This window comes from Garra rufa, chromosome 2 (assembly GCF_049309525.1).
Source record: "Garra rufa chromosome 2, GarRuf1.0, whole genome shotgun sequence".
Classification (NCBI taxonomy): Eukaryota; Metazoa; Chordata; class Actinopteri; order Cypriniformes; family Cyprinidae; genus Garra; species Garra rufa.
This window is the reverse complement of record NC_133362.1, coordinates 22,466,582-22,487,089: the sequence shown is the minus strand read 5'-3', so window position 1 is coordinate 22,487,089 and position 20,508 is coordinate 22,466,582. Positions and strand designations below refer to the sequence as shown.

Genomic DNA, 20,508 nt, shown 5'->3' with positions numbered 1-20,508 from the left:
ATTTTTGGGTGAACTAAACCTTTAAATCTGTTAAATTATATATATATATATATTTATATGAAATGTAGCTCTTTCATATTATGTAGATGTAGTCAATTATTTTATTTTATTTTATTTTATTTATTTTATGGTCAATTAAAAGATTCTGTGAATATGTGAACTATCAACCTGCTGTCAGGCCTTTTGATAATTTAAGGGTTCCGTTATGGTATGCGGATAGATTTTATTACCTTGTTTTGTCAAATATATGAGATCATATGAGATATGATACATAAAAGTGGAAACTGACACAAAGATCTTTCAGACAATCTATCTACCCTTCCCACAGATCATATAAATCTAAAAATTGACTTTTTTAAAGTGAAGGCATTGGTTTGAAAATGTCCTGCCCTTGGAGAATAGTCAGGGCATGTCAAAGCTGTACCACACATCATAATTTGGTCCCATATGGGAATCTTAGTGAAGTATGTCAGAGTCTCATTTTAACATATTGACTGAGGTCCATTTAAAGGGATAGTTCACACAAAATGTAAATTCTGTCACTAATTACTCACCCTCATGTCTTTCCAAACTTGTTAGACCTTTGTTCATCTTCAGAAAACAAATGATGATATTTTTGTTGAAATCCGAGAGCTTTCTAACTCTACATAGACAGCAAGGGTCCTTCCACGTTCAAGGTCCAGAAAGGTACCAAGAACATTGACAAAAAACAAAATAACGACTTTACTTAATCAAAAATATCTTAATTTGTGTTTTGAAGATGAATGAAGGTCTTACAGGTTTGGAACGACATGAGGGTGAGTAATTAATGACTGAATTTTAGTATTTGGGTGAACTATCCCTTTAAAGAGTCATTGCAAAAAAAAAGTTTTGGTTTGATTGATTTGTAATGCTTATGTTTTAAGACTTTCAAAGTGTAATGGTTTTTGGTCAGTTTATCGATTTACATTGAGTTCAGATTTTTATTTATTTATTTATTAAATCATCGTGATTTAGAATATAATACATTACATTCTGATCAACTGACTGCATCAGAGCCACTTTTGTTATGCTCTCTTATCTATTCCCATACAAGTGTAAGATGAAATCTTATTTCATGGTCAGTATTTAAGACCAAATACACGGCATGAATGTAATAGACTGGGTCATTTAAAATGACAAATCCCCGTTGGACACAATTACATTCACGATTGCCTTTGCAACATTAATTCTGAAGTGAGCTATATATCAGATTTTTCTAACATTATGAACGAGACATGATAAAAATAATTCAAGGGAATAAAAAAAAAAAAGGAAATGATGGAATGGATCAATTTAGTGCACTTGCTCGGTGGACTTTTTCTTTGTAATAAACATCTTGGGTGATACATTCATGATCATTATCTGTGAACGCTATTAAAGAGGCTGCGGGTGAACGAATGTCTAATTTCACCCCACACCTTACCGGCTGTTAAAGAGAGAATCCAGGAGTGAATCCGTTATCTATTCTACTGAAAGTAAACAACCAGCAGCTCTGGCCAATTCTCCGGTGGTTGGCAAACGCTCTCCCCCCCCCCCCCCTTCTCGATGTAGAAGAAGCTCATTAAAAATCAGTGCTTTCCCTTAGCTCCGGAACGCTGTGTCGGCTTGCACCTGTTATTCCTCCACTACATTTTTAATGAGGGAAAAATGTTTCAAGCCTACACTGAAAATGGTCTCCCATTTAACCATTCATTGGCATCGCATTTAAAATGCACACTTTGTTTTTCAGGATGGGTGGAGGAAGCCTGTTCCCTGTGATTGCTTTAGGTGTGTCTTTTTCTTAATTTATAAAATTTTTCGCTGTGGCCCTTTTAGACAGAACTCTGTCGAGGGCTTTGTTTGGCACAGCTAAGCAAGTATGTGTTCGCCACTGATGAATGTAGTTTAAAATAACCTGGTGGTATGCAAATGCATTGATATTTGGCTGTCAAAATAAGTGAGTGATCTCAACTGACAAGCCGACTGGATGCGCAGACCTACCGCAGAGAACATCAGCGCTTGGCCCGTCACAGCCTGGGTACATCAAGATTCCAGTCGCATGCTTGTGGAGGTGGGAATGCCCTCGCAACTGCCAGAGCAGCATAGCATATGGTCCATAATTACGGATAATGCAGTTTAAGATGATACACCCAAATACCCCATTAAGATCTCAGCCATCAGCATTCAAACATGCTTTTTTATTTTTTTGGAACACGGATGCATGTTTATGCACATCTGCTTGTCACTCTCAGCACCATTTGAGAGGGGCTGGATTGTCCGGAGAAGGAGGTCGCGGGCCTGCGGGGCAGAAGAAATTGAGTGCGGTAGGATGGCTGTTGACAAAAGCGAGAGAGGGCATTGCAGCAAGCACCATGTCTTGGCTATAGACCAGGAGTGTAGGTGGGCTTTAATTGAGTGGAGAGAAACTGGCCTTTCATCATTCTGCTCCTGGGGTCTGGGCCTTTCTTGCTGAATTGGACTTTTTATCTGGAGAGTGCAGGTGTGGTGCGTGGCATACCCAGGCTAATTTTTGGAGGCTTTGGTCCGGTTCCAGACATGAAATTGGTCTTACAACTCTTTTAACATGTATTTTCTTTTCCAATATGTGCAATTCTTACTTTTCTGTCACTCTTTTGACTGTTTCCTGCAGCCCTTGGGAGTCTGGGTACCAAACAGCGTGTTCTCTGAAGATCAAGCTGACCTACCAAAACCGCCAAATAAAAAAAAAAAAGCTTTTGTTCTGGGCATCCAATTACAAATACAAGCATGACAGTGTTGTTTTCGCCTCTGAGACTGCTCATCCTCAATGAAGGTGGCATTTATTCTTAATGTACTTGAAATAAGACATGGTTTTTGAAAATGTTCATTTTAAGTGACTTGTTCTGAACCCTATTAAAGTGCATTTTGCCTCTAGCATTAATGAGGCTGGATTAAGCTCTGTATAGGTATGCAGAGGGGGGCAAGAACTGTCGAGCCTGTCACCCCCCAGCATTTGAATCGTTCACTTCTTCCCTTCACAAGCACAGAATGCCTTATTGACGGCTTCTAGTGTCAGATTTGCTCATTTAAAGGCAGCACTTGCCTGCGCTGTATTGTTCTCTCTCACTGTTACTTTCAGAGCTGTCAGTTGGTCCCTTAGTGTCGGTGGGAGTGTTATTGACGCTGAAGAGGTCGAATATTGAACCGTTTCGGGGTGTGTTTGAGATAATTTGACGCTTCAAATCCCATTAAGAAAAATACAAAGTTCATCCTAATGTGTTTTATGTCATTTCTGCACCGCTAGTGTTGCCCATCTGCCATTGGTCTGACTACCATATAGTCCCACTCCAAACTCATGCTTGTTGGGATGTTTTTAAAATGCCAACAGTGTTTAAACATATAATATATACAACAGTTAGTTCCAGTCACTCAACTGATTTGTTCAAAAATACTGATGATTAGCAATGTAACAATATTATCAATATTGTGATAATCGCAATAGCAAAACTGTCTCGATTTTATCGTGGTCACATGACGATTTGAAACGATAGGTCTTCTGGGCAAAATGTGTAGTTTTTAAAATGTTTAAACGTCTTATACAACATAAAAGCACTTTAAAGTTATTTTGGGCCATTATGCTTTGACACAGTATCTGTCAAACGAACTAAAACCGAAAGGGCAATATGGCTTAATCCCTTAATCAAGTCTTCAGGCGATCAGCTTGTGATCCGGTGTTTTTCATGCCTCAGAACAGCTCAGTTTACTGTGAATGTATGCAGTGAACTCGTTCATTGTATGTGCTGTGAGTTTAGCGCATGTTTGGGAACACAGCGGCCACCAGTTATGCTTTATTTCCATGGCAGATGATTACAGCATTTCACTAGATTTGTGGTGGAATTTTCCTATAAAAAAATAAAAGCTCTACTGCCGTTTCCATCAAAATAAAAACTTAAAAGTGCAGTATGAATTGCTGAAATGTAGAAATTAGAGCAAAAATAATATACCTATGAACAATATATCACAAATAAAAAGAGGGTTAAGTCCCCTTTAAAGTTCAATTACAAGTCAATTCACTGACTTTTTTCTGACTGACTGTTTTCTTAGTTGAGAGCATGGTTTGGAGCTCTTATTTTGAACTCAAAGTGCATTAGAATAATTTAACTTTAAAATGTAAAAAACTTAATTCTTCATTTGTCTTTTTTTTAAATATCGCAATAAATATCGTATTGTGGACTTCATATCATAATATTGTCCTATCGTGAGATTTTGATATTTTTACATCCCTACTGACGATTGATTTAGGATTGAAACAAGTGACCATATTTATTTAATGAATCATTCACGTAACTGATTCATTGAAAAACTAATTGATTTTGTAACTAAACAAAACTATGGTGTGTTGATTCACTACTACAAAAAATAATTTGCCTGTGGCTTTGCTTGAAACTAGGTCTAAAAAGTAAGTCAATGCTTTGCTAAGGATGACAACTATACAATTTTTGTAATAATTGTTGTAATTCTATAAGAATATTCTATAATTCTATAAGAATACCACAATAATCACAATACCAGCACAGAGGAACAATATTGTTGGAATGACCTTAATAAGAATTTTTTTCCAGTCAGTGAACATCTTCCAGATTTGAAAGAGCTTGAGTATTTAAAGGGATAGCTCACACATAAATGAAAATTCTGTTATTATCACTCACCCTCATGTCATTCAAAACCCATAAGACCTTTGTTTATCTTTAGAACATTCATTAAGATATTTTTAATGTAATCCGAGAGCTTTCTGACCCTGCATAGACAGCAACACAACTGACACGTTCAAGGCTCAGAAAGGTAGTAAGGACATCTTTAAAATAGTCCATGTGACTTTTTGTGTACAAAGAAAACAAAAGTGACACCTTTATTCAACAATTTCTTCTCCTCTGTGTCAGTCTTTAAAGCGCATTTACAAGATTACCACTTTTTTTAATGACAGAATTTAATTTCTAGGTGAACTATCCATTTAAAGTGGCAGATGAAAAAACTGCACCTCGTGCTTAAAGTAAACAGAACGTAATCCTCTACTGGTGTTGACGCCAATATAGTTATTATTGTAGTTATCTTTATAGTTACGGTTTTTGGTGCAAACATGGCTTTGCTCAATATAAACCTCTTATGTACTGAACTGTTGTGTAACACTTAGGCACTTAATTTTGTTGCAGCCTGGGGCACAAGTTGGCAAACTATGATTTGAGTTGCTGAAATTGTTAATATTACAATGTGATCTCATTGTCCATCTGTGTGTTGTCCATTATAGCACATTACAGTGCTGTGTATCTGCTGGGCATCTGTGCTAGATGGATCACTTCATCTGTTTACAATGAGCCAGGCTTCAAGAAGTCAGGCAATCTCAATTTGTTACATTTCTCATGCATCAAAGTGCACACGGTAACCCCTTATGTCTCCGAAAGATAAGACTAAAAGTCACCACACGGCTTTCACCCACAGTTATGTGTTTTCACGTAAAGGCATGAGTCAGTGACAAACGCTCTCAGGGCATTCTCACTGAGAAGTCAGCACTCTCTTTGGAGTTCTGTCCTGGAGGAGCTGCCTGCCGCTCTTGGCTCTACAAAAACAGAATGGCAGGGTTTTTTTCTACATGAGGAAAGCCAGGATATGTTCACAGTCAAGGGAGTGGGCTGTTAGCAGTGGTTTTGATGTGCCCGTGTGCGGTTAATCTGAAAAGCCCAGTCGGAAAAGGCCTAATGCATAAATCAAGTGGGAGGCTTGTGCTTGCCTGTCAGCTATAGTCGTGGTGTGACAGTGAAAACATAGTTGGGAAGGTTCCGATATATAATACAGTATCTGTTTTCCTCTTGATTTCTTGGCTTGTGGAACACGGCCGATTAGATTCATAGTCAAAGGGAGAATGGATGTGTGGGTCCTCAGCATCATGCACTGCCTGGGGTGTTTATGAACTGTGAGGAGCCTGTATGATTGCCGGCAAGGCGGTGGAGTGATGAACGCGTAGGTGTGAGGCCATTGTGAGGTCATTACCACCAGGGTCCATCCGGCTTTAATCAATTATGGAAGGCTGCTTCACTGTGCGCCTCCAACAAGGAGCAATTTTAAGCATGGAAAACTTGTCAGAGCGAATCTCTAGTATGTGTGGAAACCGAAAAAGCGAAATAGTCACAGCCAAACTTGAATCCCCTCAAGGTTACAAGAATTAAAGAGACAACAAGGTGGGAGGCCATAAGCTGAAAGCAGTGTGTCAAGCAAACAAATGAGAAGAGGTGGCTTCAGAATGTCTCCAAAATTTTTGGACAAATTACAGAATCGCATGATGAACACTATTGTTCAGTAGTGCTTCTGCTTAGTAAAGGAGAAGTTCACTTCCAGAATGAAAATTCCCTGATAATTTACTCACTCCCATGTCATGTAAGATGTCTTTCTTTGTTTTTAGGAAAACAGAGGATTTTTCAGGATTTTTCTCCATATAGTGGACTTCAATTTTGACCAACAGGTTGACAAACTGCAGTTTCAGTGCAGCTTCAGCTCTACAAGATCCCAGCTGTGAAGTAAGTATTGTATCTAGCAAAAAAATCTGTCATTTTCTTAAAAAAAAGTTTTTAACTACAAATGCTCATCTTGCACTAGCTCTGCGATGCATATGCGCATCTTCACACATTGCGTAATCACGTTGGAAAAGTCACACGTGGTTAGTTCTTAGAAAACTCCATCTCATTTTCTCCTCCAACTTCAAAATTGTCCATCGTTGTTTTACCTTTTTTTGTGAAGGCCGTTTGACTTTCTTTGCATGTTCGCTTTGTAAAAACTGGGTTGGTACTTCTGCCTACATCACATGAGGTCGAGCTAGTGCAAGATGAGCATTTATTGTTCAAAAGTATATAAATTTGTATTTTTCTTAGAAAATGATGATCGTTTCGCTAGATAAGACCTTTATTCCTCATCCGGGATCATATAGAGCCCTTTGAAGCTGCATTGAAACTGCAATTTGGACCTTCAACCCATTGGCCACCACTGAAGTCCACTATATGGAGAACAATCCTGGAATGTTTTCCTCAAAAACCTTAATTTCTTTTCAACTGAAGAAAGAAAGTCATGAACATCTTGGATGACATGGGGGTAAGTAAAATTTAATGCAAATTAAATGCACTTATTCTAGTGATCCTGATTGGATGTGTGTCATACAATATACATCACTGTTTTGAAAGAATGTCTGTGCATGTTTGGGGAGAATATTAATATATATTTTTAAAATATAATTATTAGGCTAATACAACAAAACTCTGCAGGGTCTTGTATATCTTTATTTACACTTTGTTATATATTAACACCCACTTAATTTCTATTCTGAACATCAATGAAGGTCTTACAACATGAAGGTGAGTAATTAATGACAGAATTTTCATTTTTGGGTGAACTATTCCTTTAAGCATTTCTTTATAATAGTTTTCTATGGGAAGCCGCTTAACATGAAACCGTTCATTGCAATCACATTCTGGGTTCAAGTGTATATATGCATCGTTAATAAGTTGTATACTGATTTTGTCATTTAATATCACTGTCTTAGTTCGAACCTAGTAAAAAATAACTGGCAGGTGGAAGGATATGACGTTACATGAAACCTGTGAAATGACAGGAAAATACATATGATAATATGTACATGTACATTTGATAGTTTTGAAACTGTCACTAGTAATAAACCCATATTTTTAGTGATTTTAGTTCCCTGATATCTTTGTGCTGTGTCACTTTCGCAGATGTTTTCGTAGCAGCAGCAACACAGGAGCACAATGCTTTATTTTCCTCTGCATTGTGATGTAGCTGTCAAATTTGAGTGAAAAAGACAGATCTAGTTCACTCACCAACTGCTGCTTGAACACAGGCACGCATGTATGTGTGTGTATCACTTTTCATCTTCTTCTCAGGTGCCAGTCAAACACTCGTATGTCATATAAACATACACAGGTGTTTCAAGGGCCTCCAAATCAAAGCTGAATTTACAGAGTGCATGTTCAGACATGCCCGATTACATTGCAGAGATATGAGGGATAAAAGAGCTGTCAGTCAGCACAGGAGGGGTTGAAGTGTTCTGTGGTGTTTTTGATGAGACCAGGGTCCTCTGAGGAAAAGTCCTGGCATCCTTCACTCACGGCAGGCCAAAGATGAGCTGACTCCGGATACAGAGGATGCTCATCTGTAGATGACTGCTTTCGAGACTGTGGTCTCAAGTGCTGCTGACTCTGAAATGCTCTCAAAGACAACAAAGTGTCAAGATTTTACATCCACATGTAATCACATTTTGGACTGATGAATGTTAGAACATTTAGTATGCTGATTTATAAAATTAATATGTAGTTTGTTAAAGCATTAGTTCACTTCCAGAATAAAAGTTTCCTGATAATTTGTCACCCTAATATCATCCAAAATGTTCATGTCTTTCTTTCTTCAGTTGAAAAGAAAGGGTTTTGAGGAAAACGTTCAAGGATTTTTCTCCATATACAGTAGTGGACTTCAATGGAAGCCAGTGGGTTGAAGGTCCAAATTGCAATTTCAGTGCAGGTTTCAAGGAGTCTACACGATCCCTCTGCGATGCACATCTTCACGCATTGTGTAATCACATGGTAAAAATCATGCACGGTTAGTTCTTCATCTCACTGTAAAAAACAATTTGTTGAGTCAACTTAAAATAATTTGTTACCCCACTGCCTTAAAATTTTAAGTTCAGTCAACTCATTTAAAGTTTTGTCAACTTGAAATGTTAAGTTTTACTAAGTGACAACTTAGATATTTGATTAAACTTAGAATTTTAAGGCAACTGGGAAACAAACACAACTTTTCAAGTATAACAAACCAAATGTTTAGTTTAGTCAACTCAAATATCTAAGTTGTCACTTAGTACAACTTAACTTCTAGTTGACTAAACTTGAGTTGACTGAACTTAAAATTATAAGTCAGCAGAGTAACAAATTATTTTAAGTTGACTCAACAAATTGTGTTTTTTTGTTTTTTACACAAAAAAAACCTGCTGTGTACTTTGGTTCAGAAAGGTAGGTTAGGGCGAAAAACTTGTGCAAGACGAGCATTTATGGTTAAAAATAGGGATGCACCGGTTGACCGGCCATAAATCGAAACCGGACGGTTTTCGTTTTTATCCCGGCCGGTTTTTTTTTTCTGGAAGTGTGCACGTGAGCCGCGGCATTCGATTCATTCAGAAACATGTCACTTGTGTGGAGGTTTTTCGAAATCTGTGAGCAGGACGTGAAGATTGCAATCTGCAATCTGTGCTCGCTGAAGTTGCGCGAGCGTACCTGTCCGCGCCCTGCACAAGCGTGGACAGCGAACGTTTGTTCAGCTCAGCTTCTCACGTGATAGATGAAAAAAGAAGCTCACTTGTGACAAAGCTGAGATGCTTCTGTTAAGAATGATTATTATTATTTTAGATTAAAATGCCTGTTGGCTTACTGTTTTACTTTACTAAAAGCACATGTTTTACTTATTAAACTGTATTTAATTTAATATTTTTTTTATTTATTTAATTTCAGATGTCAGATGCTATTGTTTCAATAGCCAAAGCCAGTTTGGCCTGTTAAATACTAAATAAACATGTTGTTTATGTTGTTTACTTGCATAACTTCTTGTTTTTGAAAAATCGGAAATCGGTATCGGAATCGGCCAGCTTGCTCATAAAAAATCGGTATCGGAATCGGCCGTGAAAAATCATGATCGGTGCATCCCTAGTTAAAAAGTATAGATTTTTTTTTTTTAGAAAATGGCATTTAGCTAGATAAGACCCTTATTCCTCGGCTGGGATCATGTGGAGCCCTTTGAAGCTGCATTGAAACTTCAGTTTGGACCTTCAATCTGTCGTTCCCTATTGAAGTCCACTACTGTATATGGAGAAAAATCCTGTGATGTTTTCCTTAAAAAACCTTAATTTCCTTTCGACTGAAGAAAGAAAAGCATGAACATCTTGGATGACAAATATAGTAAATTATCAGGAAATTTTTATTCTGAAAGTGAACTAATCCTTCAAATAAAGTATGTCATTTCTGAGCCATCAGCGGCAGCTTAGATAAAATAATAATGATTATTTCCAAACAGGTTTCCTCTGGATGCTTCCTTTCTACTTCCATTGGTTAGTTAAACACATAACCCTGCCCCAAACTGTATATAGAGTGTAACATCCAGGTTCCGGAAGTAAAAATCCCTATCAAAAAAAGGGACTGGGCACAGAAATGTTAAGCTTTTAAGCAATCTTGATGGTGATGTGTTGTGATGATGGTCAAATAAAATTAGATGATGCTGATATGTTGTGGCAATATTTCTGTTAGCCATAGCGATATTTCTCTACTCTGACTCATTTTTGCATCTTTTCAGAGAGGGGGAACACATTGATGTGACACAATATTTTCCACATACTTCACGCTTACTGAGTGTACAGCTCTCTTCTCAAAAAGTGCATATTGCAAGAATTTAAGATTGTGTTTGCATGGGTGGCTGCTTCAATTTGCATAAACTAAAGATAAAAAATAAATTCAAGAGGTTTCACCACTCTGTCCATTCGATGTTTACTGATATGGACATCTAATGTCTCAGTGCACCACACAGTATCTACTTTGCCAAGACAGCAAAAACTGACTTAAATAATGCAGGTATCAGGAAATCAATAACAAGGTTGTCAAGCACCAGGGACTGTTGCAGTAAAGCAATGCAGCACTGAATTTTGAGCCACTGGTCTTTCATTTGTTTTGACAAGGTTATATCATATCATTTTTTCACTTTAATTCAGATCTTAAATAGATTTATCAGTAATGTATTTCATCAAGGCCTACAAAAGTGGTTGGCAAGTTAAATATGTAACGAAATGTAATTTTAAAATGGTCCACATTTCAGGAGTGAGACATTTCGGGAGTGATAAAGCATGTGTATTGCCACTTGACTTGTGACTTATACATTTGCTCCTGAAAAATAATAATTTTTTTGCGCTATTGTAGCTGACAAAGCCAAATTCAGTCAATAAGCAGTTTCCCCTTTTGTTTATACCTACAACTGCAAAGATAAACGACTGCTGATGACACTAATAAGCTTGTAAACTTTACAAAAAAAGGTTGTTATTATTATTAGTCAGAGTGCTGAAATATGTCAAGTGTTATGAGCACCAAGTGTATAATTATCTTAAGGCAACTGCCTCTTTTATAAGGACACATGAGGGAATATCAAAGATATATTCAACGTTTTACCCAGGAGGCGAATAGATGTTTTTTAGCTGTTGGAGCCTGTCTTTTTTTTTCTTGATAGTTGCTCCTCAGAGATGCATCGCTCTCCTCTAACTGTCTCCTTCTCTTTTGTCTTTGATTCATCCTTCTCACATTTCACCAGGAAGTGGAGGTCAGTAGTGCTGTATCATGACTTTGCTTGTGTTTGAAGTCTCTTTTAAAATGCTTGATCTAATATTCGCTATTAAAGCTGTAACCCACTTCTTATGCAGTCTAAGTTGCTTATGCATCTTCGTTTGACATTTCATTTAAGCGTTCCCCTTTTTATCTTGTTTATCTATTTTTTTTTCTGCAAGTTCCATCCCTCATTTTTCCATTAGTGCTTTTCCAGTGCATTTCACAATTAAAATATCTTAGTATTGTACTTTTAAGTTTGGTTAATGATGATAGATGCACAGTAGACTAAATGTGTTTATTCGTATTTTTGACTGTCACTCTTTGTTTTTGTCAGGACGATTACATCAGATCATGGGATGAAAGTCAAGGTTCAAATGAAAGTAAGTCATCTTTAATATTACTAATAGTATCACATTATTACATTTACTGAAATTATCTTTTAGCCATTCTATTTAAGCGCCCAAATCACATTGACCTAGTTTATTTTCAATTAGGTTAAAAATTCAGAGTAGATTTTCAGAATTAGTGACAGTTTTACATTTTGTTTCTGTGTAAATTAAGTCTGCTGTTGTCATGATACTCAACATGGATTGAGCACACAAAAATCCACTCAGTTGCAGTGTAATCTATTTGAGAAAGTTAGGATTCTCAATTCAGTATGCAAATACATGTAAGAAAGAGTACTCAGTATGCAAATGTTACAGTGATTTGAATAGATTTGAACATTTTCAGAACATCAGTAGGATATTGTTCTTATTGTTTTTAATTCAAATTGTATTAGCTAATCTAATTTAAAAAAAGAAGGCTACATGTTAGACGACATGTTAAGCGCTTTAATCTGAATTAATTACTGAATTATTTCAGTCAGACATGTAATATTTAGTGTTTTAAAACAAACCCCTAACAGTGGCATGCAAGCACTGTAATTACTATTCAATGGTAAGGCTTGACCGTGGTCTGCGTATGTTTGTCACAGCAGACAGCCCTTCTTTTCTTCTTGGCTGCCAAACGCTAATTGCTTACACAAGAGATGAGGTCATCTCCTCGTTTTGCTGGTGTAAAGAGACTGCCCGGGCACATTTGAACATTATGTCTTGATTTTTCAGTTGAAGTGAAGTCCTCAAAATGGAGGAGTCCATTAGCAAATATCTCAGGATGTAATTAATGGATAATTGCTAGTTCCACTGAAGGCCCAGTAAGAGCCCCGGAGGCTTGATTTAGCACTGACTGACACTGGCTTTGTTCTTTCAAAGCACAAATCCACTTAAGCTTCATATGTCCAAGAACAGAGGTCCATGAACCCGATGGTCCATTTTTTTGAGCTGGCACTAAAGCTTCTTGCACAGCCGTCGCTACTCCCACCACAAATCTTTTGTTTGAAACTCATTATTTGAACTCATTCTCTGTGACAATTAGGGCATTATTATCAGATCCATTTTGGCAAAGAAGTTGTAGAGCAAGAATTCAGACATATAATGCTAAAATGTGATATTTTAAGAAGACATATCATAAAAATCTGACTTTCTCCATGTTTATGTGCTATGATCAGATCCCTGGTGCATCTACCAATTCAGACAATGTAAAAAGGACAACCCTGTAACTTTGTTCTGCGAAGTCTTTCTCTGCAAGTGTGTGAAAAAACAAGCCACTGAGATTTTGCTCCCCCTGTGACATAGGAAGGGGATCTTAATATAATGTTACCATGCCTTAATCTGCACGTTTCTACTCACTGTGCTGCCATTTTGTTTTTTCGCACGTGGCAACAGTCTACCATGGCAAAAGTTGAGCAAAATGAGCAAAGCATGCTAACTGTTCTGTCAGTGGCTGCACAGAACACTATTTAGAGTCCCAGCCTCAGAGGAGACAAAAGACCAGTGGGTTAATTAATTTATTAACTGTATATTACACTGCTGCCACACAGATCTAATGTAAACATGTGATTTCTTTCCCAGCTGTTTATCTTTATAGACATAACTGACTGTTTTTGTAACTCATTTGACTTTCAAGTTCTCTTTCATGTCTTATTGCGCTTTAACTGTATTTGACAGTTAAAGCGCAATAAGACACGAAAGAGAACTTGAAAGTCAAATACACACAAGTTTGTTAAAAACACACATGAGTTACAAAAACAACGTGAAAGAGAACTTAGTACTCACATGCGTGTGACAGCCGCTTGCTATGTGAGTGCTTTAGATGTGACCTCAGAATACCAGAAGTTTAAACTTATATGGCTTTAAAAAACATGATTTTAGTGAGATAGACATGATAATCAAAACCAAACAGATGTTTTTGCCAGAATATCTGAGCTACTAGCTGTAAAGGCCAAACACTATTCTGGAAAAGGGGGCGGAGCAAAAACAGTGTGTTTCTGCTTCCACTCAAAATAGGCATTTTCAAAATAATATAATAAATTATCTGTGGGGTATTTTGAGCTGAAACTTCACAGTTACATTCTGGGGACACCTGGAACTTATATGACAATATACTGTGAGAAAAAAATCCATAGAAAAATGGAAAAGGTATTGGTAATTTTCTTCCAGGACAGTATCCGTTAAGGTTACAGACATTTAACAGTAGTTCAAAATATGTGTAAAACACCTGTGAAAAATAAATACTGAAAATTTATTCAAAATAACAATACATTGTACCCTATTTTTAGACTTTTCTTAGAGGCCATTCGCACAGAAGGCATTTAAGCTTTAAAAATCCTAAAAATTGATTGAGGTAAAAACACAAGATCTCAAGACTAGTTTTTAAAAATTTAAACTTCTATTAACTATTAACTTTTTTAGAAAGTAGTGAAGTGGAATTGAAAAACGTGTACACATAAATATATGCACATACTTATTTTCAAAAATGTATTAATGAAACCTATTTCTCTTACTGCATTGAATGCATTCTGTCTCCTTTATGAGATAATTAATGAGGCAGTGATAAAAGAGATTTGTCCCAGGCCTCAACACCCCAAGAAACATGATGTTAAAACACTTAAAAGCAGCTAGTGCAGGCATCAGTCCAATTCAGATCCTTTCTTCTTTCAAAGAGAAAAACAAGAAGCGGTTCACTGATCTTAAAATGTCACAATCCCTTATATTTTGCAAAGAGCTAAGAAGTCTAAAGAGGTTCTGAAAGAATTTTAAAAGTGAAAGGAAATCTATTTGAAATATATTAAAGAGATTGCTATGGCCAACAAGTTTCAAGATTAAAATACACCCTTGTTGTGGCATGATGGGAAGTAGATTAGATAAATCTGCAGTGTAGAAGAAAAGTTAAATAGTATCAGTTATTTACTTTATGTTGGTGTCTAATTGGCCTTGTAAGACTTTATTTATAGTCTGATATTTCACAAGCATCTGCTCTCCATGTTTCGGTTTTCAGGCGTTTCAGGCTATCAGATTCCAAAGCAGCCGAAATTCCCAAAGAGCCTTATTTACAGTGTCTTCTTGGAAGGTAGCACTGGTCCTTACCTTTTTAATGAGGAACAAATTTGCATTTTACAAGTTATAAACGCAGCGGGTGTCAAGCAACTTCACGACAAATCTATGATGAATCTACTGTGACAGTAGTTTTTTCTCAGAACACCAGTCACGATACTTGCTCAAGTCTATATAAAAACAAATCTACCAAAATTTTATAAATAATACTGTTTTTGTGTCACAGAATATTTTAAAAGTTTATTAGGTGGGAATGTACTTGTTTAGGTGTCAAATACATGGTTTGTTAATAAAGAAAATGTATATTTGCTTCAATATTTGAGAGCTCATGAAGCCATTGAGAGCAGCTTTACCTTGGACAGTTCCTCTGGAATTTGTCGCTGGCTCTGATGTCTCTACTGGTTAAACAGGAGATATAATTTGTTTTGAGTAAATATAATGGCCAGTATTTTGGTCTCTTTATATTTTATATAAATAATAGTAGTATTTAATAATAGTATTTAGAAGAGGGTTTGCATATATGTCACATTTTGGTCAGTTACCCGGAAGCGCGGCCAAATTGGAGATACACAAATGTAAACAACAAAATGGATTGCGTGGTTAATGTATTATCGAATATATTGTAATTTGTGCTCTCTAAACCAAAAAAAAATGTGTGGAAGTGGACTTAGTAAGAAAAAAATGGCGCAATATTTTGACAAACCGAAGTTAATAGGTGGTAAAAATACAGACGAGCAGTATTAATTAAGATATTAGCCTAATATTTCACCTTCCTGACCAGAAATGGTAAAAACAAACATGAATGTTGTCAAGATTCCTTCCCTGGAAATCCTAGTTCAGTATGGCCAACCACAAACTCCTTTTGTTCTTCATTTTTTTGCACTCTTCTTCTTGATTTGTAACTTTTGTCTATAGTACTCCAAATGTTTTTCCCGATCCGGCCGATTAGTACAGCCTAAAACATGGCAACAATTGACTATTTGTCAATCAGCAATAATCAGCAAAATATGCAAGTATTGTTCGGTTCAGTGGCATTGTTTATGTCCTGTGCCGCCAATATGGCAGACTGATGAAGCACCATAAAAATGTAATTTATTCCTGTGATGGCAAAGCTGAATTTTCAACAGCCATTTCTCCAGTCTTGTCCAGTCGGTGTTAAATTATCCTTTAAAAATCATTCACAATTTAATGCAACCTTGCAAAATAAAACATCATTTCAAATAAATAAATAACCCTCAAAGTTACCCTAAACCAGTGGTTCCCGCCCAAGTTCCTGGAGGCCCCCCACCACTGCATGTTTTCCATGTCTCCTTAATCAAACACACCTGATTCAGATGATCAGCTCATTAGTAGAGACTCCAAGACTTGAAATGGGTGTATCAGACAAAGGAGAGATGCAAAATGTGCAATGTTCAGACACCTTCAAAATTTCTCACGTTATCACGGTTTATTCACTATATTAAAAAAAAATAGAACTCAAGAGTTAAAGGGGTCATATGGTGTGATTTCATATCTTTGGAGTGTTACAAGCTTTTTGTGCATATATAAGATCTGTCAAATTGCAAAGATTAAAGTCTCAAACCCAAAGTGATATTCTTTATAAAAGTTAAGACTCAGCCAAATCCCACGGTGTGGGAAGATTTGCATAACACCACCTAGGGAAAAGGCCAAACTTTTATTCTGTAGTATTGTTGCAACCGTCGCCATGTTGTGGAGATGCTGTTTCATTGCGAAAGTGAAAGTAATTATTTGTCAAAGTTAGTTGTTAGGCTGTCAAATGAGTACACACATAGAAATCAGTGGTTAAGTTGTATTTACAGCACTGTTCTAGAATTGTACAACGCAAATATTCAAGTGTGTGCAGCCCATTTTACGAAGGACTGTTTCCTGAACCTGGGAGTGTAGCTTACAAAGTGGCTGTGAACACTATAAAGTGGGGCAATTCCAACTTTCCAAGGACAGTCTGGTGCGTCTGGCTCACAGCCTGTAAGTACGTTTTCATATTTAAAGAATTTGCTACTGGCTATTCGAAGATGAGTTTTGAGCAGTGTAGAGTAATGCTGCTTGTTTGTCATTTCTATGATCACAAATGCAGACATGTGTTATGTTTACGTGGCGTAAACACGTAAAAAGACAGCATGAGTCATTATATTCAGTAATGATGTCCTCACTGGATGTAACAAATGCATCATTTGAAAACCTGCATCACAATATGGTAGTGAGAGTAACATTTCCGTCACACGCTTTAAGTATTCGGCCAATCACAATGCACCGGATACCTGGCAAATCAGAGCATACCTCGCTTTTCAGAAAATCGACGCATTTCAGAAGGTTGGGGCAGCGAGGAGAAACAATAATGTACAGTATGTGAAAAATAATGTGTTTTTTGAACCTCAAACCGCGTAAACACATTGCATTGCACCAAATACGCAAAGTAATGTTCTTTTTAGCAACATCATATAACCTCTTTAAACTGTGTCAGAACAAATTCATCTTGATAATGTTAGATTACTTTGATAGAAAGGTATGTAACAAAACATGGCCAGGTCAAAGTTTCAAATTAAATATTTGGTCCCAGATTTTACTGGTAGTCCACTGTATAATTCTGGGTATAATATGTCACAGGTAACTTTATTTTGCTATCCTCACTTACATAAATGAAGTATGATGTCCTGCACCCACTAGTAAAAAAATATAAAACATTATATCTAGTGTCTGATTAATTTTTGGCTTGACACATGGCTAATCGTCCGTGTCATATATATGATGATATAATGTCGTATGAGCTGCACACATCCTGTAAGTTGAATGTGTATTAACAGGTCAACAGAGTGTTGCCAGTACGTGGACAGATTTATCACAAGCAGATGTTTTTTTCACATTCCCAGTGTGTGTACCTGTAAAAAGAACATCTCGGCAGTCTGTGGAGTCAACCTGTACCAGAATTAGAAGGCCATCAAGAGGATACAAAGCTTCAGTTCATTAAAAACAAATGGAGACGTCTTTATTTAATCAGCGTTCGTGTTTTATTTATCAGCGTGATTGTATTTTCTCTTTCCTGTGTACCCAGCATGTATCGCATCCTTATCTCCATGAACCTTTCCCCGCGAGTTGATCTGATATGCTGAACGTTAAGTGGCTCTGGCTGCTGATGTGTATTAGCCGCATTAACTCAGCCACTGGCTTTGCTTGATAGAGTCAGTAGCTCCTTACGTCTACTCCGCAATTGTAATGATCACATTAAATGCTGCCCTGTGTGTAAACAAAGGATGAAAGAGACGATGTGTCGGTGACTGGACGAGATTTCTCTGCGGCTCTCTAAGCTGAATTTGGCAGCGCTTATACATGGAGACCTTCATAATGCATTTTATAGAGACAAGCTCATGGGGCCACTGTTCGTAAGATATATTTAATGTTAAAGAGAGTAATGATTGTGGACACAGAGAGAGAGAGAGAGAATGTTCTTTGTTTCTTTTTTTCACTTATACGAGCAGCTAATCAGTCCTCACTCTTGAGTTGGACTGTTGCTATAGCAACATCATTATTCTTGTGTTCTCTTTAATCTGCTTGAGCCTGTTGCGATGAAGTGAGGCTTACTGATCAACCTTGTGCCATTGTGTATGGATCGCAATAATCTGGCAGTCTTGAAATATTGTTTTTCATGCATTGAGGATTATGAGTTTGTCTGTAATATATGTGAAAGGTGAGATAAGGTGTAATTATGATGGCTTACTGAAGAACATAAAATAACATTTTCTGTCTCTAAGCTTCAAGGCTGAGACCACAGCAGAGGGAGTGTTGTGAATGGACAGGTGCTTTTCAATTTGTGTAATGCAAAATTTTTCTTTTGCATTAATCTCCAATAAGAATCAAAGGGTGCTTTTCATGTTTCTTTTGGTGTAAATAGGAGTTTCCTTGAAGATTTATGATTAAACTTTAGGTTTGTTAGTTGTGTTAGAGACAAGATTGCCAAATTAAGGTGATTTTATTAGTATTTAGATTTTTTTTGCACGCTTAGATTCCAGATTACTTCAAATAGTTGTATCTCGGCCAAATATTGTCCTATCCTAACGAACCATACATAAATGGAAAGCTTATTTATTCAGCTTTATATATATTATATATATAAATCTCAATTTCAAACAATTGACCCTTACGACTGGTTTTGTGGTCTAGGGTTATTTTAGTTAACTAAAACAAAAATCATTAAAAAATGGTTATTTTAAATAAATAAATAAAAATGTTAACAGAAATAATCATTACATTAATAATAATAATAATAATAATAATAATAATAATAAATGCAACATTTCCTATTTTCATTTGAACTTTTTGCACTAAAATAACTAAAAATAAATTAAATAAAATTAACTAAAAACTATATGGAATATACACTATTAAAATAATAAAAATGACAAAAACACAACAAAACGACTAAAACTTTAAATAAAATTAAAGTAAAAACTAAAATAATGTATCTGTTACTAAAATAACACTCATTCAGGCTGTGGTGGCAGCATTTAATAAAATGTCTAAAATAAATAACCAATGATAATGAAATATAAATAATTTAAATATTAAATCTATTATTGGAATTAAAGGCACAATATGTAAGATTATTGATTCAAATATTAAAAGTCACTAGAACAGTGTTATATTTTTTGCTGACTTGTGTACTTACATTATCCCAAATGTTTCCAAGAAAGAAGCAGGGAAACAAGCAATTTTAATTATTACTGTTTGTATTACTTTCTTTTGGAGAAAGCATAACAGTCAACTTAGATCACATGTGCCTTGATAACCAATGACATTATAGCCTTTACGTCATTGAATTTCAGTCAGTTGTGCGACACTCAGTCGCCGTTTACAGATACTCTAGGCATGAATGGAAAGTGCTGTAAGATAAATTCCACCTGTTATAAAAAGTCATTGACTTCTCTTATAAAACAACATTTTTCATGGTAAACTCTAAGAATAGTTTAATCAAAAACTATTGTTTAGTGTAAAACATGTTGAAGATTAGCTGATAGGCTGTCGATTCATTAAATGGTGTTTATTCAGCGTAGTAAAGCCTCTCCTCCATTGATATCCTTCCCTGCGCAGGCTTGCCTTCCAGTGGCTTTGATTTTAACTAGTGTCCCACCCCCTGTCATTGCGTCACCTGCCTATCATATACCCTCGATTTATGGTTATATTTTGTAGAAAACATGGAAACACCAACTGTATTTTCCCTGTCTTTGTTCCTGTTTGGTTCCTGTTTTTCCTTATTTGGTCATGTTCCTGAATTGCCCTGATTAGTTATTCTGTTTCACCTGGTCCCAGTTAATTATCCTCATTAGTTCCTTGTTTGTTTAGTATTTATAGCCTATAGCCTTTCCCTTCCCCAGTTTATTTTTCCTGTCTAATGTCATTTTTATATGGTTGTTTTCTCCTTGTTTTTCCAAGTGGATTTATTAAATATTCTTTTTGAGTGGACTTTCTGGCTCCTTCGTGCTCCGCTGAATTCGAGTCATGTGTTGTGCTTGTCTCTCATTAGCAATTGCTTCAGCAGCCATCATCTTGCTTCCACAGCTTTCAGCCTTTAATAAATCTTTTAGTTTTAAATCTTTTAATTTTAATCGCCACACTCAATCGCAGCATTATTAAACAACGCCTTTGTTTCTTTGTTTGTTTTGAATATGTAC

At 36.3% G+C, this 20,508-nt stretch overlaps 1 protein-coding gene across 1 annotated transcript in view; it reads left to right on the top strand.

Moving 5' to 3' along the window:
- Positions 1-20,508, top strand: part of spock2 (SPARC (osteonectin), cwcv and kazal like domains proteoglycan 2) — a 43,011-nt gene that overhangs the window by 2,093 nt on the left and 20,410 nt on the right. Inside the window, exon 2 of the mRNA XM_073833902.1 lies at positions 11,725-11,770. Coding sequence (XP_073690003.1) covers positions 11,725-11,770 — 46 coding nt within the window. The remainder of the gene's footprint in view (positions 1-11,724; positions 11,771-20,508) is intronic.